Source organism: Giraffa tippelskirchi, chromosome 11 (assembly GCF_054371585.1).
Source record: "Giraffa tippelskirchi isolate mGirTip1 chromosome 11, T2T-mGirTip1v1.2.pri, whole genome shotgun sequence".
NCBI classification, from domain to species: Eukaryota; Metazoa; Chordata; class Mammalia; order Artiodactyla; family Giraffidae; genus Giraffa; species Giraffa tippelskirchi.
This window is the reverse complement of record NC_137285.1, coordinates 78,883,037-78,900,589: the sequence shown is the minus strand read 5'-3', so window position 1 is coordinate 78,900,589 and position 17,553 is coordinate 78,883,037. Positions and strand designations below refer to the sequence as shown.

At 56.0% G+C, this 17,553-nt stretch overlaps 1 protein-coding gene across 1 annotated transcript; it reads left to right on the top strand.

Annotated features, from left to right (window-relative positions):
• Positions 1-1,002: 1,002 nt before the first annotated feature.
• LOC145527772 (uncharacterized) lies at positions 1,003-5,310 on the top strand. Its single transcript, XM_081545845.1, has 3 exons — positions 1,003-1,188; positions 1,588-1,900; positions 2,219-5,310. The coding sequence occupies exons 1-3, from the start codon at positions 1,054-1,056 to the stop codon at positions 2,695-2,697; spliced, it is 927 nt and encodes a 308-aa protein (XP_081401971.1). The 5' UTR covers positions 1,003-1,053; the 3' UTR covers positions 2,698-5,310.
• Positions 5,311-17,553: the final 12,243 nt, after the last annotated feature.

Here is a 17,553-nt window from a genome sequence, read left to right as displayed (position 1 = left end):
CCAACTCCGACCTAAAGCCTTTCTCTCCCTCTAACCTATCCCTAAAACATAACCCTCATCTAATCATATCCATGTGCATCCCTAGCATCCATCCATCCACACACGAGAGAGAAAGAGGAAGACACAGGCGGAATTGAGAAAGGAAAAGAGAGGGACACAGCCAGAGAGAGACACGGAACCAAAGAGAGGAAAGGAGTCGATGGTCCAGACTTTTCCTCAATCTGTCTCGAAGGTAGAAGCAATGACAGCGCCCATCCACCCCAGAAGCGGGAAAAGGACGGAAGGTTTGGAGAGGAAAAGACAAGAACGCAGGGAGCCATTAGAAGCTCAGCCACCCGCAGAAGCCGAGCTGGGACACTTGAACAGAATCTCAATGGAAACAGAGGACCAGAAAGTTGGCTACTCTTTTCTATAAGAGAGGGAGACCTTCGAGTCTTCCTTTCGGTCCTCCAACTTGGATGCGGGGTCTCAAAACAGTCAGGAGGGGGAGTGCCTTTTCCTGGGTACCACGGTGCATCCAGGCCTCGTTCTGCCCCATTCTGTGCTGTGTCAGCCCTGGATGGAATCTTTCTTTCTGAAGTCTCAGCGCACAAGCTCCACGTGATATCGGCCCCAGGTGGAAAGGCATGGAGCTGCTCGTAGGCCGACAGACCTAGGAAGCAGATGGGAGAATGACCACCACTCTGCAGATGGAGAGACTGGGGAAACCCTGAGGGGCATATGCTTGTCCAGGGCCACACCACTTATGAGAAGAAGGAGCCTGGTCTGAGAGCAGCGGGGTCCTCGGAGCTAAAGGCCCTGGCTGCACCCAGGCCTCCCCAGGGCTGTGGGCTGGGCTGTGTGGGTGTCACTGTGCCTGCGCATGGCCTAAGGGGGGTGGTCGAGCAGTCAGAAACCCAGAGATTCCCTTGGGAAGTTTTGGGGAAGGGACCTCAGCACGAACCCCAGGAGATGATGTCACCTGCCGGCAACAGAACCCAACAGAACCCGCAACCCGGGTATCCAGGCCTCCAGAGCGGAGAGGAGCCCCCAGCCAGATCACTTGCTGCCAAGATGTTCTGCTGTTTGCCCCTGCCCAGAGGCTGGGGCCTCAGGAGTGCTCACAGGCAGTGTGCGCGGGCACCCTGTCGACGTTGGCTCAGGGCACCCCCGAGAGGCCTCTGGCCCTTTGCCCGGAGAAACAGAAAGGTAACACGGGGAGCCCCAGGCCGGGCCAGGCCACCTCTCCCATGCCACCCGGAAACACCGGGTCCTTTGCCTGTGTGTGTGGATGCGGGTTTCTCGGGGTGTGTCTCCCTCAAGGAAGCCCAGGCGGATGTGGGGTCAGAAGCCTGCGGACAAGTTGTGTCCACACCCCAGGGGAGAGCAGGCTGGGCGGGATGGGGAGAGTGCGGGCAGCGGCGGCCGCCCAGGCTGACCTCACACCCTCAGGTGGGTCTCTTTCCTCCCGGGTGGGGATCTGAGCAGACACACGTCTCTGACCCTTCTGGGAAGAGAAGTTCGAGCAGGCAGAAGCAGCGGCTCCACTGCCCAGGCCCAGCTCGGAAAACTCCCAGCACGGCTGGCTGACGGTCACTGTCGTTGCAGAGCTTCCCACGTGATGAGGCCGAGGACGGGGACACCCCATCCACCTCCCGGAGGGAGGGGTCGGAGCACCACCCCCCCGCCCGTGAGGCCCAGTGCAGGCTCCAGGTGAGCGTGCCCACGGAGGCATCAGCCCCACCGGGGGAGAAGCAGAGGCGGGGAAGACCTGCTGCCGAGACACCGCCCAGGATACACCCGGCGGCCCAGTCTGAGGCTGCCACGGAGCTCAGCACACCCGGCTCCGACCCAGAGTCCCGAGAACCCCGGCCTCTGAGGCAGCAGGAGGACCTGGAGCCCAGCACGCCAGAGCACAGAGGTGAGGACGCTGGGGCTGGTGCACGGGAGTGTGTGGGGAGGGGGTGCTGAGCTACACAGGGACGAGACCCGAAAGCTGCTGCTGGGCCTGCAGCAAGCGCTGGCCTCACCCCCCCCCCCAACCGGCCCCCCATCTTGCACACTTCAGTCCCAAAAGACATCCGACGCTGGGTATTCTTTGGGAACCTCTTGGAAGCTTTCTGTCCCGGGATACGCACATGCCAAGGCTGGCCTGTGGGCAAACTTTGCTTCTCCCCCAGCTCTAGCACTGGCCTCCAACTGGAACCAGGCTCCACTTCCCAGACCTGTCCCTACACAGGTGGTGGCTCCAGGTGCAGGACCCAGGGATCCACCGAGGGCAGATGGAGAACCGAGACTTGCCCTCGCAGAGACACCAGGCCAGCTGGGTACTGGCCAGCACACCGGGCAGATCGGATCTCCGTGCCTGCAGGACCCCCAGTCCCAGGCACTGATGTCCCACCCCCTCAGCGAGAACCTCCACCTCCACGTGCACCTGTACCTGCTCGGGCTCTGGCAGGAGAACCCGAGGCAGAGGAGGAGTCACCGCCTCGGCAGGGAGAGCCTGCCCTGGCTCCCGCGCAACACCCAGATGCCCACGATGACTCACCCACCCCTGCAGGGAGAACGAGCCCCCGCTCTGGACAGAGACCCAGAGCCCTTGCCGGAAACACCACGTCCAGGGGAGCGGTCGGCTCTGCAGCCTCCATCCCTGTCTGCTCACCGTGGACGCCGGCAACTCGGTCTGCCCCCAGGGGACATGGAGTTCCTTTCCCCTGAACTGCTTTGCATTTGGTTTGTTTCCACCTTTCTGGTGATGTTTTCTTTTTTGTATGGTTTCCTGGATTTTTGTTGGTTAAGTTGGGATTAGTAACCTTTTTCATCATTGTTGCAATTTGGGAACACTGTTGTGTAACTCTGGTGATACTGTGTTACCATCACCACTTTGTAGTTTCAGACCCGTTTGATCTTTATGCCCCACCCCCCCCCCAAAGCCTGGATTCAAGGCAAGCACGCCCTGTTCATCCCTTCCCCCGATCCTGAACACAATTTCATCTTTTCTTTGTGCATTCCTTCCTATATTCTTGGTGTCCCCAATCAATGACTCTCAGTGAAATGACTGAAGGAGTGTTTTTCGGACTCTCCACCTACTGTAAGACTCCATTGGAGAGTTCGCATTTTTCTGTCATTTGAACTAGCCGTTGATATCTGAAAGGACGTACAGCGTCCTTTCAAGATACCATGTGCCAAACGAAGCCCTTTTGGCAACTGCCATCATTATCTCCAGGCAGGCATTGCTGCTTGAAGGGTGACATCTCAGCCAGAAGGCAGAGGCTGAGCTCGTCTTGTTGCACCAGCTCCCAAAAGAAGCCAAGAAAGGCAGCTGGAACAACAAACCACCCCAACGCCCAGGAAAGCGTTCTTCATGACAGAAGGCTAGAAAATGACCCCACATCCTTGTGGCCCAGAACCCCTCTAGAAAATCACTGTTCCATAAAAAAGAGAAACACATGGGAAGTTCCAAGGAGAGGCAATGCCCATGGCCAGTGTACTCGAGAGACGGCCTGACCGCTCCGGGCAAGACACGCACCGACGGAACCCCTTGGGAAACAGCAGTGATAGTCCTCACCGTCGTAAGGGTTTCCTCTGGGGACAACCTGCCCTGGGTACCACACGAGGGAGCAGACCGGCTTCTCTTCCTCTGCCCCCACACCATTCACTCATGAAGGCAGCTCAGGTGTTCTCATGCCCTGCCTGCCTGCCTGCCTGGCTCATCCGTGAGCTGTGACCACCTCCAGGGCAGGACTCCACCTTCTCCTCTCTGTGTACCGTGAATCTGCACACAGTGGGATTTCAGAAGCTCAGGAGACTTGAGCCATCCCCACTCGAGCCAGAACCCTCCCCAGGAAGGAAAACAGCTGTGGAGTCATTTTGGCCCCAGCACTGGTTCCGAAAGCCTGGCGGCTCCTACAGCCTCTACGGTGTGAAGAGGGAGGTCCCTTTTGACAGAGCTTTCCGGCTGTCAGATCGAAGCTGTTGTTTCACTGTCAGCTGTGTCTCTTCCGTTGCAGCCAGGTAGGCCACGCTGCTACAAAGGAGCTCACAAGCTGAGTTTCAAGGGAGGACAGGGATGGCTACAACGTGCTGCAAACTGAGTGAGGGTTCCCACAATCCTCAGCAAAGGTCTGTGGTGTGCAAGTGGGGAGTAGAGGGCCCCCAAGTTCCAAAGGAAGGGAGGTAGTCGGGAGCTAAAGCCCTTGGCTGCTGTGGTAGCAGCTGCAGATGGCAGCTCGTCCACAGTGCACTTCGAATGAGGTCATATGAGCGGGACTCTGGAAATGGCTCCGAAATCGAGAGAAAGGGGTCAGGGTATGTGGGAATCCGGCGGGGGTGGGGGGTGGATGAAGGAAGGTGTCCTTCCTCTCTCCAGTGCAATTTGGTTTGGTGAGTCTCAAAGCTACCAGATGGCACTTCCCAAGTCAGGCCCCCGCAGGAATCAGGGTGGGCTGCGTGCCTCGGCCCCTGCCACAGGGACAAGCCACACCAGTGGCCTCCCTGAGCTCCAATGGCCGGATCTGGGGGTTCTGTCTGGGTGCACACCTCCTTGCTGTGGCCAAGTTCCCCCCTTCTCTGAGCACCAGCTTCATCCTCTCGAATGAGGACATCGATTGCTACCTTGGCACGTTACTCTCTTCATCCTCTGAAGACTCATTAGGCTTATCCTACAATTACTAGCTGGCCCAAAGAGATATCTCCTGAATCCAGATTAAGCTGGAGTCTCCCAGGCTCATCTGGCATGTCTTCCCTGAAGTCTGCCAAAACCCACACCCTTGCATATCCAGGGACTCCCCTTAGCCAGCTGGGCAGAAAACCCAGCATGCTTCAAACAAGCTGACAGACAAGCGGGAGAGGACTCACGGGCAGACGGCTTCCCTCAGGTCTCGGGTGGAGCTCTGGGACCACAGCAGCAACGGGCCATCCCAGCCCCTGGGCTCAGCAGCGCCCTCATTCTCAGGCTGGCGGCTCTGCCCTGAGGGGAGCAGGAAGGTCACCAACTGCCGCAGGCGGACCTCACGCCCCTCCCACTGCTGCAGCCTGACCTCCCCCGGCCCCAGCCCTGCCCCTACCCCAGCAGGACGACAGCTCGTCTTCCCCTGGCTTCCAACGGGAGGCCCGGCCCTGGGCCCCGATTGGGCACTGCCCCAGCCCGGAGCCAATCACAGTGGCCAGGGAGGTGGAACGCACCGATTGGCCAGGGCCAGGTCATGTGACCATACTCCCCAGGAAACTCAAATATTACCAACGTTCCCTAAGAAACCAATGAACAAAATTATCCAGTAAAGGCAAACCGTGCTTTTTAATGAGGCCAATGTCACAGAAAAAAAAAGAAAATGCTTCACAATGAACTGCTCAAGGAAGCTACTAAATAAACTTTCAGAAAAGTTGAGTAGTTTTGTTTTTTTTTTTAATAGGGTGACGGAGAGCTATCCCTGTCCCATCTATGTGAATTTAGGTTTAAACTAGATTTCCCTTGGCTATTATATAAGACAAAAAAACCCACATCACCCCCTTTCACTCCCCCCCACCCCCAAAAAGTGTTTTAATCTATTGAATTTTTGTGTCCTCAGTTGTGTCTGATTCATGGCAACCCACGAACTCTACACAGCCAGGCTCTTCTGTCCATGGAATTCAGGGCAAGGCTCCTCAGAGACTAACTCCTTTCAGCTGAGCACAGAGCTGGCTCCTCACTGGGATGCCTGGGGCCTGGGGCTCCCAGAGGGGAGAGCAGCACTCGCCCCACCGTGCGGTCACTGCTGGAAGTGCAGGCTGCTCCTCACTCCCCCTTGACTGTGTCCCTGAGGGCAGAACAGTGTGAATCGAATCAAGGTGGAAATGCAAACTCCAATGCAACCAAACTTCCCACAAGGTCTCCAAAGCCACTCAGGAACAGGGAATTGGAAACTGCAGGGGATGACATGAATGGAGATGGAGACTTGACACCTTACACCGAGTTCACTTCCAGTTATCCCTAGACAAACTTTCCATGAAAACTTGTCACAAATCTAGAAGAACAACGAGCAGAAACCGGACACGTGCTTTGAGTCTTCACACACAAAACTAAAAGGCAGTCCACACACACACAAAAAAACCCCAGAGAATACAGTGGACTTTGCAAAATCAAAGATATCTACTGTGGGAAAGACCTCATGACAAAAGCAAAAGACAGGTCATACATCGCGAGACGAATGAGTGGAAACACAAAGCTTATCAAGGATGTGTCTCCAAACAGACAAAGAACACCAACACAACAAGCCTGTGAAAACTAGGGAAAGGTCTGAAGGGACACCAGACTGAGGAAGACACACACAGAGTATCCCGGATGATGTCCAGCACTGAGGGCCTGAAGAAACAACAGTCTAGTTGCACCCCCTCAGGCCTGTGTGACCGTGGATGAGGCCTCTGTTTCCCGGTGGCTCTGAGAGATGGACAGGGAGGAAGGGGAAGAGAAGTCACTTGCATTTCTAATACTCACAGCAAAGTCTTCCAATGAGAAGGGAATTATCACCCCCACTGACAATGCCATTCACTGAAGTGATACCCACGAGTCCATCTACCCCAGAAGGGAAGGATGGACCTGTTCTCACAAAACGGCGAGAGATGGAAGAAGGAAGATCAAGCCCACACCAATCACTGGAAAGAGAGGCTGTGCTCAGGGCTGGAAAGAATTCCTATTGGGAAAATGATGTCACAGCCCCACAAGGCAATCCACAGCTTCAATGCTATTCCTCCCAAAATGCCAATGCATTTTCGCACCGAACAAAGAATTGCAAAAGGGGTACGGAAACAGAAAAGAGCCTAAATTGTCAACACAATCCGACGAAAAAGCCCCGATACGGACATCCAAGGTTGTGTGAAAGGCAATTAGACGACCAAACTAGGATCCTCAGGAGAGTATCGGAGAAGGCAATGGCGACCCACTCCAGTACTCTTGCCTGGAAAATGTCCTGGACGGAGGAGCCTGGTAGGCTGCAGGCCATGGGGTCACGCAGAGTCAGACACGACTGAAGTGACTTAGCCGCAGCAGCAGCAGCAGGGCAGTATGCTATTGGGAATACAACAACACACACAGATCCGGATCGATGGAATAAAGTTGAGGGTCCAGAAACAAACCCCAGCATCCATGGTCAACTCATCTCTGACACAGAAGGGGAGAATATCCAAATGGGAACAAGAAAGCCTCTTCAATCAATGTCCATGGGAAAACCAGACAGCTACATCTGAAGAACGCTATTGGTTTTGATCTCATACCACCTCAATATAGGGGGAAAACCTCACCCTAAAGACTGATGTCATGAGATAGCTAGAAAGAAGCGTAGGTCAAAGGCTCCTTAACATCAGAGTCTCCTTGCCATTTGCTGGGCGGAGGTCGAAATGGGTCTCTTCAAGTAAGGGAAAGAGGTAAACGAAGTACACCAATGGGTTTCCATCCAATGGAACCTCTTCACAACAGAGAAGCTAAGCATTCACAAATGCGAAAGATAGGAAACGGAACATGAGAGACTCCTTGCAAGTGGTGTATCTGAGAAGGGGTTCATATGGAAAGAGACGAAGAATGCACAGCACTCAGATTCCAAGAAACACCACCACCACCCTTGACCCTTCCCCCACGACCAACTCCGACCTAAAGCCTTTCTCTCCCTCTAACCTATCCCTAAAACATAACCCTCATCTAATCATATCCATGTGCATCCCTAGCATCCATCCATCCACACACGAGAGAGAAAGAGGAAGACACAGGCGGAATTGAGAAAGGAAAAGAGAGGGACACAGCCAGAGAGAGACACGGAACCAAAGAGAGGAAAGGAGTCGATGGTCCAGACTTTTCCTCAATCTGTCTCGAAGGTAGAAGCAATGACAGCGCCCATCCACCCCAGAAGGGGGAAAAGGACGGAAGGTTTGGAGAGGAAAAGACAAGAACGCAGGGAGCCATTAGAAGCTCAGCCACCCGCAGAAGCCGAGCTGGGACACTTGAACAGAATCTCAATGGAAACAGAGGACCAGAAAGTTGGCTACTCTTTTCTATAAGAGAGGGAGACCTTCGAGTCTTCCTTTCGGTCCTCCAACTTGGATGCGGGGTCTCAAAACAGTCAGGAGGGGGAGTGCCTTTTCCTGGGTACCACGGCGCATCCAGGCCTCGTTCTGCCCCATTCTGTGCTGTGTCAGCCCTGGATGGAATCTTTCTTTCTGAAGTCTCAGCGCACAAGCTCCACGTGATATCGGCCCCAGGTGGAAAGGCATGGAGCTGCTCGTAGGCCGACAGACCTAGGAAGCAGATGGGAGAATGACCACCACTCTGCAGATGGAGAGACTGGGGAAACCCTGAGGGGCATATGCTTGTCCAGGGCCACACCACTTATGAGAAGAAGGAGCCTGGTCTGAGAGCAGCGGGGTCCTCGGAGCTAAAGGCCCTGGCTGCACCCAGGCCTCCCCAGGGCTGTGGGCTGGGCTGTGTGGGTGTCACTGTGCCTGCGCATGGCCTAAGGGGGGTGGTCGAGCAGTCAGAAACCCAGAGATTCCCTTGGGAAGTTTTGGGGAAGGGACCTCAGCACGAACCCCAGGAGATGATGTCACCTGCCGGCAACAGAACCCAACAGAACCCGCAACCCGGCTATCCAGGCCTCCAGAGCGGAGAGGAGCCCCCAGCCAGATCACTTGCTGCCAAGATGTTCTGCTGTTTGCCCCTGCCCAGAGGCTGGGGCCTCAGGAGTGCTCACAGGCAGTGTGCGCGGGCACCCTGTCGACGTTGGCTCAGGGCACCCCCGAGAGGCCTCTGGCCCTTTGCCCGGAGAAACAGAAAGGTAACACGGGGAGCCCCAGGCCGGGCCAGGCCACCTCTCCCATGCCACCCGGAAACACCGGGTCCTTTGCCTGTGTGTGTGGATGCGGGTTTCTTGGGGTGTGTCTCCCTCAAGGAAGCCCAGGCGGATGTGGGGTCAGAAGCCTGCGGACAAGTTGTGTCCACACCCCAGGGGAGAGCAGGCTGGGCGGGATGGGGAGAGTGCGGGCAGCGGCGGCCGCCCAGGCTGACCTCACACCCTCAGGTGGGTCTCTTTCCTCCCGGGTGGGGATCTGAGCAGACACACGTCTCTGACCCTTCTGGGAAGAGAAGTTCGAGCAGGCAGAAGCAGCGGCTCCACTGCCCAGGCCCAGCTCGGAAAACTCCCAGCACGGCTGGCTGACGGTCACTGTCGTTGCAGAGCTTCCCACGTGATGAGGCCGAGGACGGGGACACCCCATCCACCTCCCGGAGGGAGGGGTCGGAGCACCACCCCCCCGCCCGTGAGGCCCAGTGCAGGCTCCAGGTGAGCGTGCCCACGGAGGCATCAGCCCCACCGGGGGAGAAGCGGAGGCGGGGAAGACCTGCTGCCGAGACACCGCCCAGGATACACCCGGCGGCCCAGTCTGAGGCTGCCACGGAGCTCAGCACACCCGGCTCCGACCCAGAGTCCCGAGAACCCCGGCCTCTGAGGCAGCAGGAGGACCTGGAGCCCAGCACGCCAGAGCACAGAGGTGAGGACGCTGGGGCTGGTGCACGGGAGTGTGTGGGGAGGGGGTGCTGAGCTACACAGGGACGAGACCCGAAAGCTGCTGCTGGGCCTGCAGCAAGCGCTGGCCTCACCCCCCCCCCAACCGGCCCCCCATCTTGCACACTTCAGTCCCAAAAGACATCCGACGCTGGGTATTCTTTGGGAACCTCTTGGAAGCTTTCTGTCCCGGGATACGCACATGCCAAGGCTGGCCTGTGGGCAAACTTTGCTTCTCCCCCAGCTCTAGCACTGGCCTCCAACTGGAACCAGGCTCCACTTCCCAGACCTGTCCCTACACAGGTGGTGGCTCCAGGTGCAGGACCCAGGGATCCACCGAGGGCAGATGGAGAACCGAGACTTGCCCTCGCAGAGACACCAGGCCAGCTGGGTACTGGCCAGCACACCGGGCAGATCGGATCTCCGTGCCTGCAGGACCCCCAGTCCCAGGCACTGATGTCCCACCCCCTCAGCGAGAACCTCCACCTCCACGTGCACCTGTACCTGCTCGGGCTCTGGCAGGAGAACCCGAGGCAGAGGAGGAGTCACCGCCTCGGCAGGGAGAGCCTGCCCTGGCTCCCGCGCAACACCCAGATGCCCACGATGACTCACCCACCCCTGCAGGGAGAACGAGCCCCCGCTCTGGACAGAGACCCAGAGCCCTTGCCGGAAACACCACGTCCAGGGGAGCGGTCGGCTCTGCAGCCTCCATCCCTGTCTGCTCACCGTGGACGCCGGCAACTCGGTCTGCCCCCAGGGGACATGGAGTTCCTTTCCCCTGAACTGCTTTGCATTTGGTTTGTTTCCACCTTTCTGGTGATGTTTTCTTTTTTGTATGGTTTCCTGGATTTTTGTTGGTTAAGTTGGGATTAGTAACCTTTTTCATCATTGTTGCAATTTGGGAACACTGTTGTGTAACTCTGGTGATACTGTGTTACCATCACCACTTTGTAGTTTCAGACCCGTTTGATCTTTATGCCCCACCCCCCCCCCCAAAGCCTGGATTCAAGGCAAGCACGCCCTGTTCATCCCTTCCCCCGATCCTGAACACAATTTCATCTTTTCTTTGTGCATTCCTTCCTATATTCTTGGTGTCCCCAATCAATGACTCTCAGTGAAATGACTGAAGGAGTGTTTTTCGGACTCTCCACCTACTGTAAGACTCCATTGGAGAGTTCGCATTTTTCTGTCATTTGAACTAGCCGTTGATATCTGAAAGGACGTACAGCGTCCTTTCAAGATACCATGTGCCAAACGAAGCCCTTTTGGCAACTGCCATCATTATCTCCAGGCAGGCATTGCTGCTTGAAGGGTGACATCTCAGCCAGAAGGCAGAGGCTGAGCTCGTCTTGTTGCACCAGCTCCCAAAAGAAGCCAAGAAAGGCAGCTGGAACAACAAACCACCCCAACGCCCAGGAAAGCGTTCTTCATGACAGAAGGCTAGAAAATGACCCCACATCCTTGTGGCCCAGAACCCCTCTAGAAAATCACTGTTCCATAAAAAAGAGAAACACATGGGAAGTTCCAAGGAGAGGCAATGCCCATGGCCAGTGTACTCGAGAGACGGCCTGACCGCTCCGGGCAAGACACGCACCGACGGAACCCCTTGGGAAACAGCAGTGATAGTCCTCACCGTCGTAAGGGTTTCCTCTGGGGACAACCTGCCCTGGGTACCACACGAGGGAGCAGACCGGCTTCTCTTCCTCTGCCCCCACACCATTCACTCATGAAGGCAGCTCAGGTGTTCTCATGCCCTGCCTGCCTGCCTGCCTGGCTCATCCGTGAGCTGTGACCACCTCCAGGGCAGGACTCCACCTTCTCCTCTCTGTGTACCGTGAATCTGCACACAGTGGGATTTCAGAAGCTCAGGAGACTTGAGCCATCCCCACTCGAGCCAGAACCCTCCCCAGGAAGGAAAACAGCTGTGGAGTCATTTTGGCCCCAGCACTGGTTCCGAAAGCCTGGCGGCTCCTACAGCCTCTACGGTGTGAAGAGGGAGGTCCCTTTTGACAGAGCTTTCCGGCTGTCAGATCGAAGCTGTTGTTTCACTGTCAGCTGTGTCTCTTCCGTTGCAGCCAGGTGGGCCACGCTGCTCCAAAGGAGCTCACAAGCTGAGTTTCAAGGGAGAACAGGGATGGCTACAACGTGCTGCAAACTGAGTGAGGGTTCCCACAATCCTCAGCAAAGGTCTGTGGTGTGCAAGTGGGGAGTAGAGGGCCCCCAAGTTCCAAAGGAAGGGAGGTAGTCGGGAGCTAAAGCCCTTGGCTGCTGTGGTAGCAGCTGCAGATGGCAGCTCGTCCACAGTGCACTTCGAATGAGGTCATATGAGCGGGACTCTGGAAATGGCTCCGAAATCGAGAGAAAGGGGTCAGGGTATGTGGGAATCCGGCTGGGGTGGGGGGTGGATGAAGGAAGGTGTCCTTCCTCTCTCCAGTGCAGTTTGGTTTGGTGAGTCTCAAAGCTACCAGATGGCACTTCCCAAGTCAGGCCCCCGCAGGAATCAGGGTGGGCTGCGTGCCTCGGCCCCTGCCACAGGGACAAGCCACACCAGTGGCCTCCCTGAGCTCCAATGGCCGGATCTGGGGGTTCTGCCTGGGTGCACACCTCCTTGCTGTGGCCAAGTTCCCCCCTTCTCTGAGCACCAGCTTCATCCTCTCGAATGAGGACATCGATTGCTACCTTGGCACGTTACTCTCTTCATCCTCTGAAGACTCATTAGGCTTATCCTACAATTACTAGCTGGCCCAAAGAGATATCTCCTGAATCCAGATTAAGCTGGAGTCTCCCAGGCTCATCTGGCATGTCTTCCCTGAAGTCTGCCAAAACCCACACCCTTGCATATCCAGGGACTCCCCTTAGCCAGCTGGGCAGAAAACCCAGCATGCTTCAAACAAGCTGACAGACAAGCGGGAGAGGACTCACGGGCAGACGGCTTCCCTCAGGTCTCCGGTGGAGCTCTGGGACCACAGCAGCAACGGGCCATCCCAGCCCCTGGGCTCAGCAGCGCCCTCATTCTCAGGCCGGCGGCTCTGCCCTGAGGGGAGCAGGAAGGTCACCAACTGCCGCAGGCGGACCTCACGCCCCTCCCACTGCTGCAGCCTGACCTCCCCCGGCCCCAGCCCTGCCCCTACCCCAGCAGGACGACAGCTCGTCTTCCCCTGGCTTCCAACGTGAGGCCCGGCCCTGGGCCCCGATTGGGCACTGCCCCAGCCCGGAGCCAGTCACAGTGGCCAGGGAGGTGGAACGCACCGATTGGCCAGGGCCAGGTCGTGACCATACTCCCCAGGAAACTCAAATATTACCAACGTTCCCTAAGAAACCAATGAACAAAATTATCCAGTAAAGGCAAACCGTGCTTTTTAATGAGGCCAATGTCACAGAAAAAAAAAGAAAATGCTTCACAATGAACTGCTCAAGGAAGCTACTAAATAAACTTTCAGAAAAGTTGAGTAGTTTTTTTTTTTTTTTTAATAGGGTGACGGAGAGCTATCCCTTTCCCATCTATGTGAATTTAGGTTTAAACTAGATTTCCCTTGGCTATTATATAAGACAAAAAAACCCACATCACCCCCTTTCACTCCCCCCCACCCCCAAAAAGTGTTTTAATCTATTGAATTTTTGTGTCCTCAGTTGTGTCTGATTCATGGCAACCCACGAACTCTACACAGCCAGGCTCTTCTGTCCATGGAATTCAGGGCAATTTTTTCTGTCCCAGTAAATGCCCACCCTGGGTGATCCAAAGGCAAGGGCTCAGAGGCTCCTGAGAGACTAACTCCTTTCAGCTGAGCACAGAGCTGGCTCCTCACTGGGATGCCTGGGGCCTGGGGCTCCCAGAGGGGAGAGCAGCACTCGCCCCACCGTGCGGTCACTGCTGGAAGTGCAGGCTGCTCCTCACTCCCCCTTGACTGTGTCCCTGAGGGCAGAACAGTGTGAATCGAATCAAGGTGGAAATGCAAACTCCAATGCAACCAAACTTCCCACAAGGTCTCCAAAGCCACTCAGGAACAGGGAATTGGAAACTGCAGGGGATGACATGAATGGAGATGGAGACTTGACACCTTACACCGAGTTCACTTCCAGTTATCCCTAGACAAACTTTCCATGAAAACTTGTCACAAATCTAGAAGAACAACGAGCAGAAACCGGACACGTGCTTTGAGTCTTCACACACAAAACTAAAAGGCAGTCCACACACACACAAAAAAACCCCAGAGAATACAGTGGACTTTGCAAAATCAAAGATATCTACTGTGGGAAAGACCTCATGACAAAAGCAAAAGACAGGTCATACATCGCGAGACGAATGAGTGGAAACACAAAGCTTATCAAGGATGTGTCTCCAAACAGACAAAGAACACCAACACAACAAGCCTGTGAAAACTAGGGAAAGGTCTGAAGGGACACCAGACTGAGGAAGACACACACAGAGTATCCCGGATGATGTCCAGCACTGAGGGCCTGAAGAAACAACAGTCTAGTTGCACCCCCTCAGGCCTGTGTGACCGTGGATGAGGCCTCTGTTTCCCGGTGGCTCTGAGAGATGGACAGGGAGGAAGGGGAAGAGAAGTCACTTGCATTTCTAATACTCACAGCAAAGTCTTCCAATGAGAAGGGAATTATCACCCCCACTGACAATGCCATTCACTGAAGTGATACCCGCGAGTCCATCTACCCCAGAAGGGAAGGATGGACCTGTTCTCACAAAACGGCGAGAGATGGAAGAAGGAAGATCAAGCCCACACCAATCACTGGAAAGAGAGGCTGTGCTCAGGGCTGGAAAGAATTCCTATTGGGAAAATGATGTCACAGCCCCACAAGGCAATCCACAGCTTCGATGCTATTCCTCCCAAAATGCCAATGCATTTTCGCACCGAACAAAGAATTGCAAAAGGGGTACGGAAACAGAAAAGAGCCTAAATTGTCAACACAATCCGACGAAAAAGCCCCGATACGGACATCCAAGGTTGTGTGAAAGGCAATTAGACGACCAAACTAGGATCCTCAGGAGAGTATCGGAGAAGGCAATGGCGACCCACTCCGGTACTCTTGCCTGGAAAATGTCCTGGACGGAGGAGCCTGGTAGGCTGCAGGCCATGGGGTCACGCAGAGTCAGACACGACTGAAGTGACTTAGCCGCAGCAGCAGCAGCAGGGCAGTATGCTATTGGGAATACAACAACACACACAGATCCGGATCGATGGAATAAAGTTGAGGGTCCAGAAACAAACCCCAGCATCCATGGTCAACTCATCTCTGACACAGAAGGGGAGAATATCCAAATGGGAACAAGAAAGCCTCTTCAATCAATGTCCATGGGAAAACCAGACAGCTACATCTGAAGAACGCTATTGGTTTTGATCTCATACCACCTCAATATAGGGGGAAAACCTCACCCTAAAGACTGATGTCATGAGATAGCTAGAAAGAAGCGTAGGTCAAAGGCTCCTTAACATCAGAGTCTCCTTGCCATTTGCTGGGCGGAGGTCGAAATGGGTCTCTTCAAGTAAGGGAAAGAGGTAAACGAAGTACACCAATGGGTTTCCATCCAATGGAACCTCTTCACAACAGAGAAGCTAAGCATTCACAAATGCAAAAGATAGGAAACGGAACATGAGAGACTCCTTGCAAGTGGTGTATCTGAGAAGGGGTTCATATGGAAAGAGACGAAGAATGCACAGCACTCAGATTCCAAGAAACACCACCACCACCCTTGACCCTTCCCCCACGACCAACTTCGACCTAAAGCCTTTCTCTCCCTCTAACCTATCCCTAAAACATAACCCTCATCTAATCATATCCATGTGCATCCCTAGCATCCATCCATCCACACACGAGAGAGAAAGAGGAAGACACAGGCGGAATTGAGAAAGGAAAAGAGAGGGACACAGCCAGAGAGAGACACGGAACCAAAGAGAGGAAAGGAGTCGATGGTCCAGACTTTTCCTCAATCTGTCTCGAAGGTAGAAGCAATGACAGCGCCCATCCACCCCAGAAGGGGGAAAAGGACGGAAGGTTTGGAGAGGAAAAGACAAGAACGCAGGGAGCCATTAGAAGCTCAGCCACCCGCAGAAGCCGAGCTGGGACACTTGAACAGAATCTCAATGGAAACAGAGGACCAGAAAGTTGGCTACTCTTTTCTATAAGAGAGGGAGACCTTCGAGTCTTCCTTTCGGTCCTCCAACTTGGATGCGGGGTCTCAAAACAGTCAGGAGGGGGAGTGCCTTTTCCTGGGTACCACGGCGCATCCAGGCCTCGTTCTGCCCCATTCTGTGCTGTGTCAGCCCTGGATGGAATCTTTCTTTCTGAAGTCTCAGCGCACAAGCTCCACGTGATATCGGCCCCAGGTGGAAAGGCATGGAGCTGCTCGTAGGCCGACAGACCTAGGAAGCAGATGGGAGAATGACCACCACTCTGCAGATGGAGAGACTGGGGAAACCCTGAGGGGCATATGCTTGTCCAGGGCCACACCACTTATGAGAAGAAGGAGCCTGGTCTGAGAGCAGCGGGGTCCTCGGAGCTAAAGGCCCTGGCTGCACCCAGGCCTCCCCAGGGCTGTGGGCTGGGCTGTGTGGGTGTCACTGTGCCTGCGCATGGCTTAAGGGGGGTGGTCGAGCAGTCAGAAACCCAGAGATTCCCTTGGGAAGTTTTGGGGAAGGGACCTCAGCACGAACCCCAGGAGATGATGTCACCTGCCGGCAACAGAACCCAACAGAACCCGCAACCCGGGTATCCAGGCCTCCAGAGCGGAGAGGAGCCCCCAGCCAGATCACTTGCTGCCAAGATGTTCTGCTGTTTGCCCCTGCCCAGAGGCTGGGGCCTCAGGAGTGCTCACAGGCAGTGTGCGCGGGCACCCTGTCGACGTTGGCTCAGGGCACCCCCGAGAGGCCTCTGGCCCTTTGCCCGGAGAAACAGAAAGGTAACACGGGGAGCCCCAGGCCGGGCCAGGCCACCTCTCCCATGCCACCCGGAAACACCGGGTCCTTTGCCTGTGTGTGTGGATGCGGGTTTCTCGGGGTGTGTCTCCCTCAAGGAAGCCCAGGCGGATGTGGGGTCAGAAGCCTGCGGACAAGTTGTGTCCACACCCCAGGGGAGAGCAGGCTGGGCGGGATGGGGAGAGTGCGGGCAGCGGCGGCCGCCCAGGCAGACCTCACACCCTCAGGTGGGTCTCTTTCCTCCCGGGTGGGGATCTGAGCAGACACACGTCTCTGACCCTTCTGGGAAGAGAAGTTCGAGCAGGCAGAAGCAGCGGCTCCACTGCCCAGGCCCAGCTCGGAAAACTCCCAGCACGGCTGGCTGACGGTCACTGTCGTTGCAGAGCTTCCCACGTGATGAGGCCGAGGACGGGGACACCCCATCCACCTCCCGGAGGGAGGGGTCGGAGCACCACCCCCCCGCCCGTGAGGCCCAGTGCAGGCTCCAGGTGAGCGTGCCCACGGAGGCATCAGCCCCACCGGGGGAGAAGCGGAGGCGGGGAAGACCTGCTGCCGAGACACCGCCCAGGATACACCCGGCGGCCCAGTCTGAGGCTGCCACGGAGCTCAGCACACCCGGCTCCGACCCAGAGTCCCGAGAACCCCGGCCTCTGAGGCAGCAGGAGGACCTGGAGCCCAGCACGCCAGAGCACAGAGGTGAGGACGCTGGGGCTGGTGCACGGGAGTGTGTGGGGAGGGGGTGCTGAGCTACACAGGGACGAGACCCGAAAGCTGCTGCTGGGCCTGCAGCAAGCGCTGGCCTCACCCCCCCCCCCAACCGGCCCCCCATCTTGCACACTTCAGTCCCAAAAGACATCCGACGCTGGGTATTCTTTGGGAACCTCTTGGAAGCTTTCTGTCCCGGGATACGCACATGCCAAGGCTGGCCTGTGGGCAAACTTTGCTTCTCCCCCAGCTCTAGCACAGGCCTCCAACTGGAACCAGGCTCCACTTCCCAGACCTGTCCCTACACAGGTGGTGGCTCCAGGTGCAGGACCCAGGGATCCACCGAGGGCAGATGGAGAACCGAGACTTGCCCTCGCAGAGACACCAGGCCAGCTGGGTACTGGCCAGCACAC

Coding starts and splice junctions, on each gene's coding strand:
- LOC145527772 (XM_081545845.1), top strand. CDS start 1,054: ATGTTCTGCTGTTTGCCCCTGCCCAGAGGCTGGGGCCTCAGGAGTGCT. Junction 1,189..1,587: donor TTGCCCGGAGAAACAGAAAG/GTAACACGGGGA, acceptor CTGTCGTTGCAG/AGCTTCCCACGTGATGAGGC. Junction 1,901..2,218: donor CAGCACGCCAGAGCACAGAG/GTGAGGACGCTG, acceptor GTCCCTACACAG/GTGGTGGCTCCAGGTGCAGG.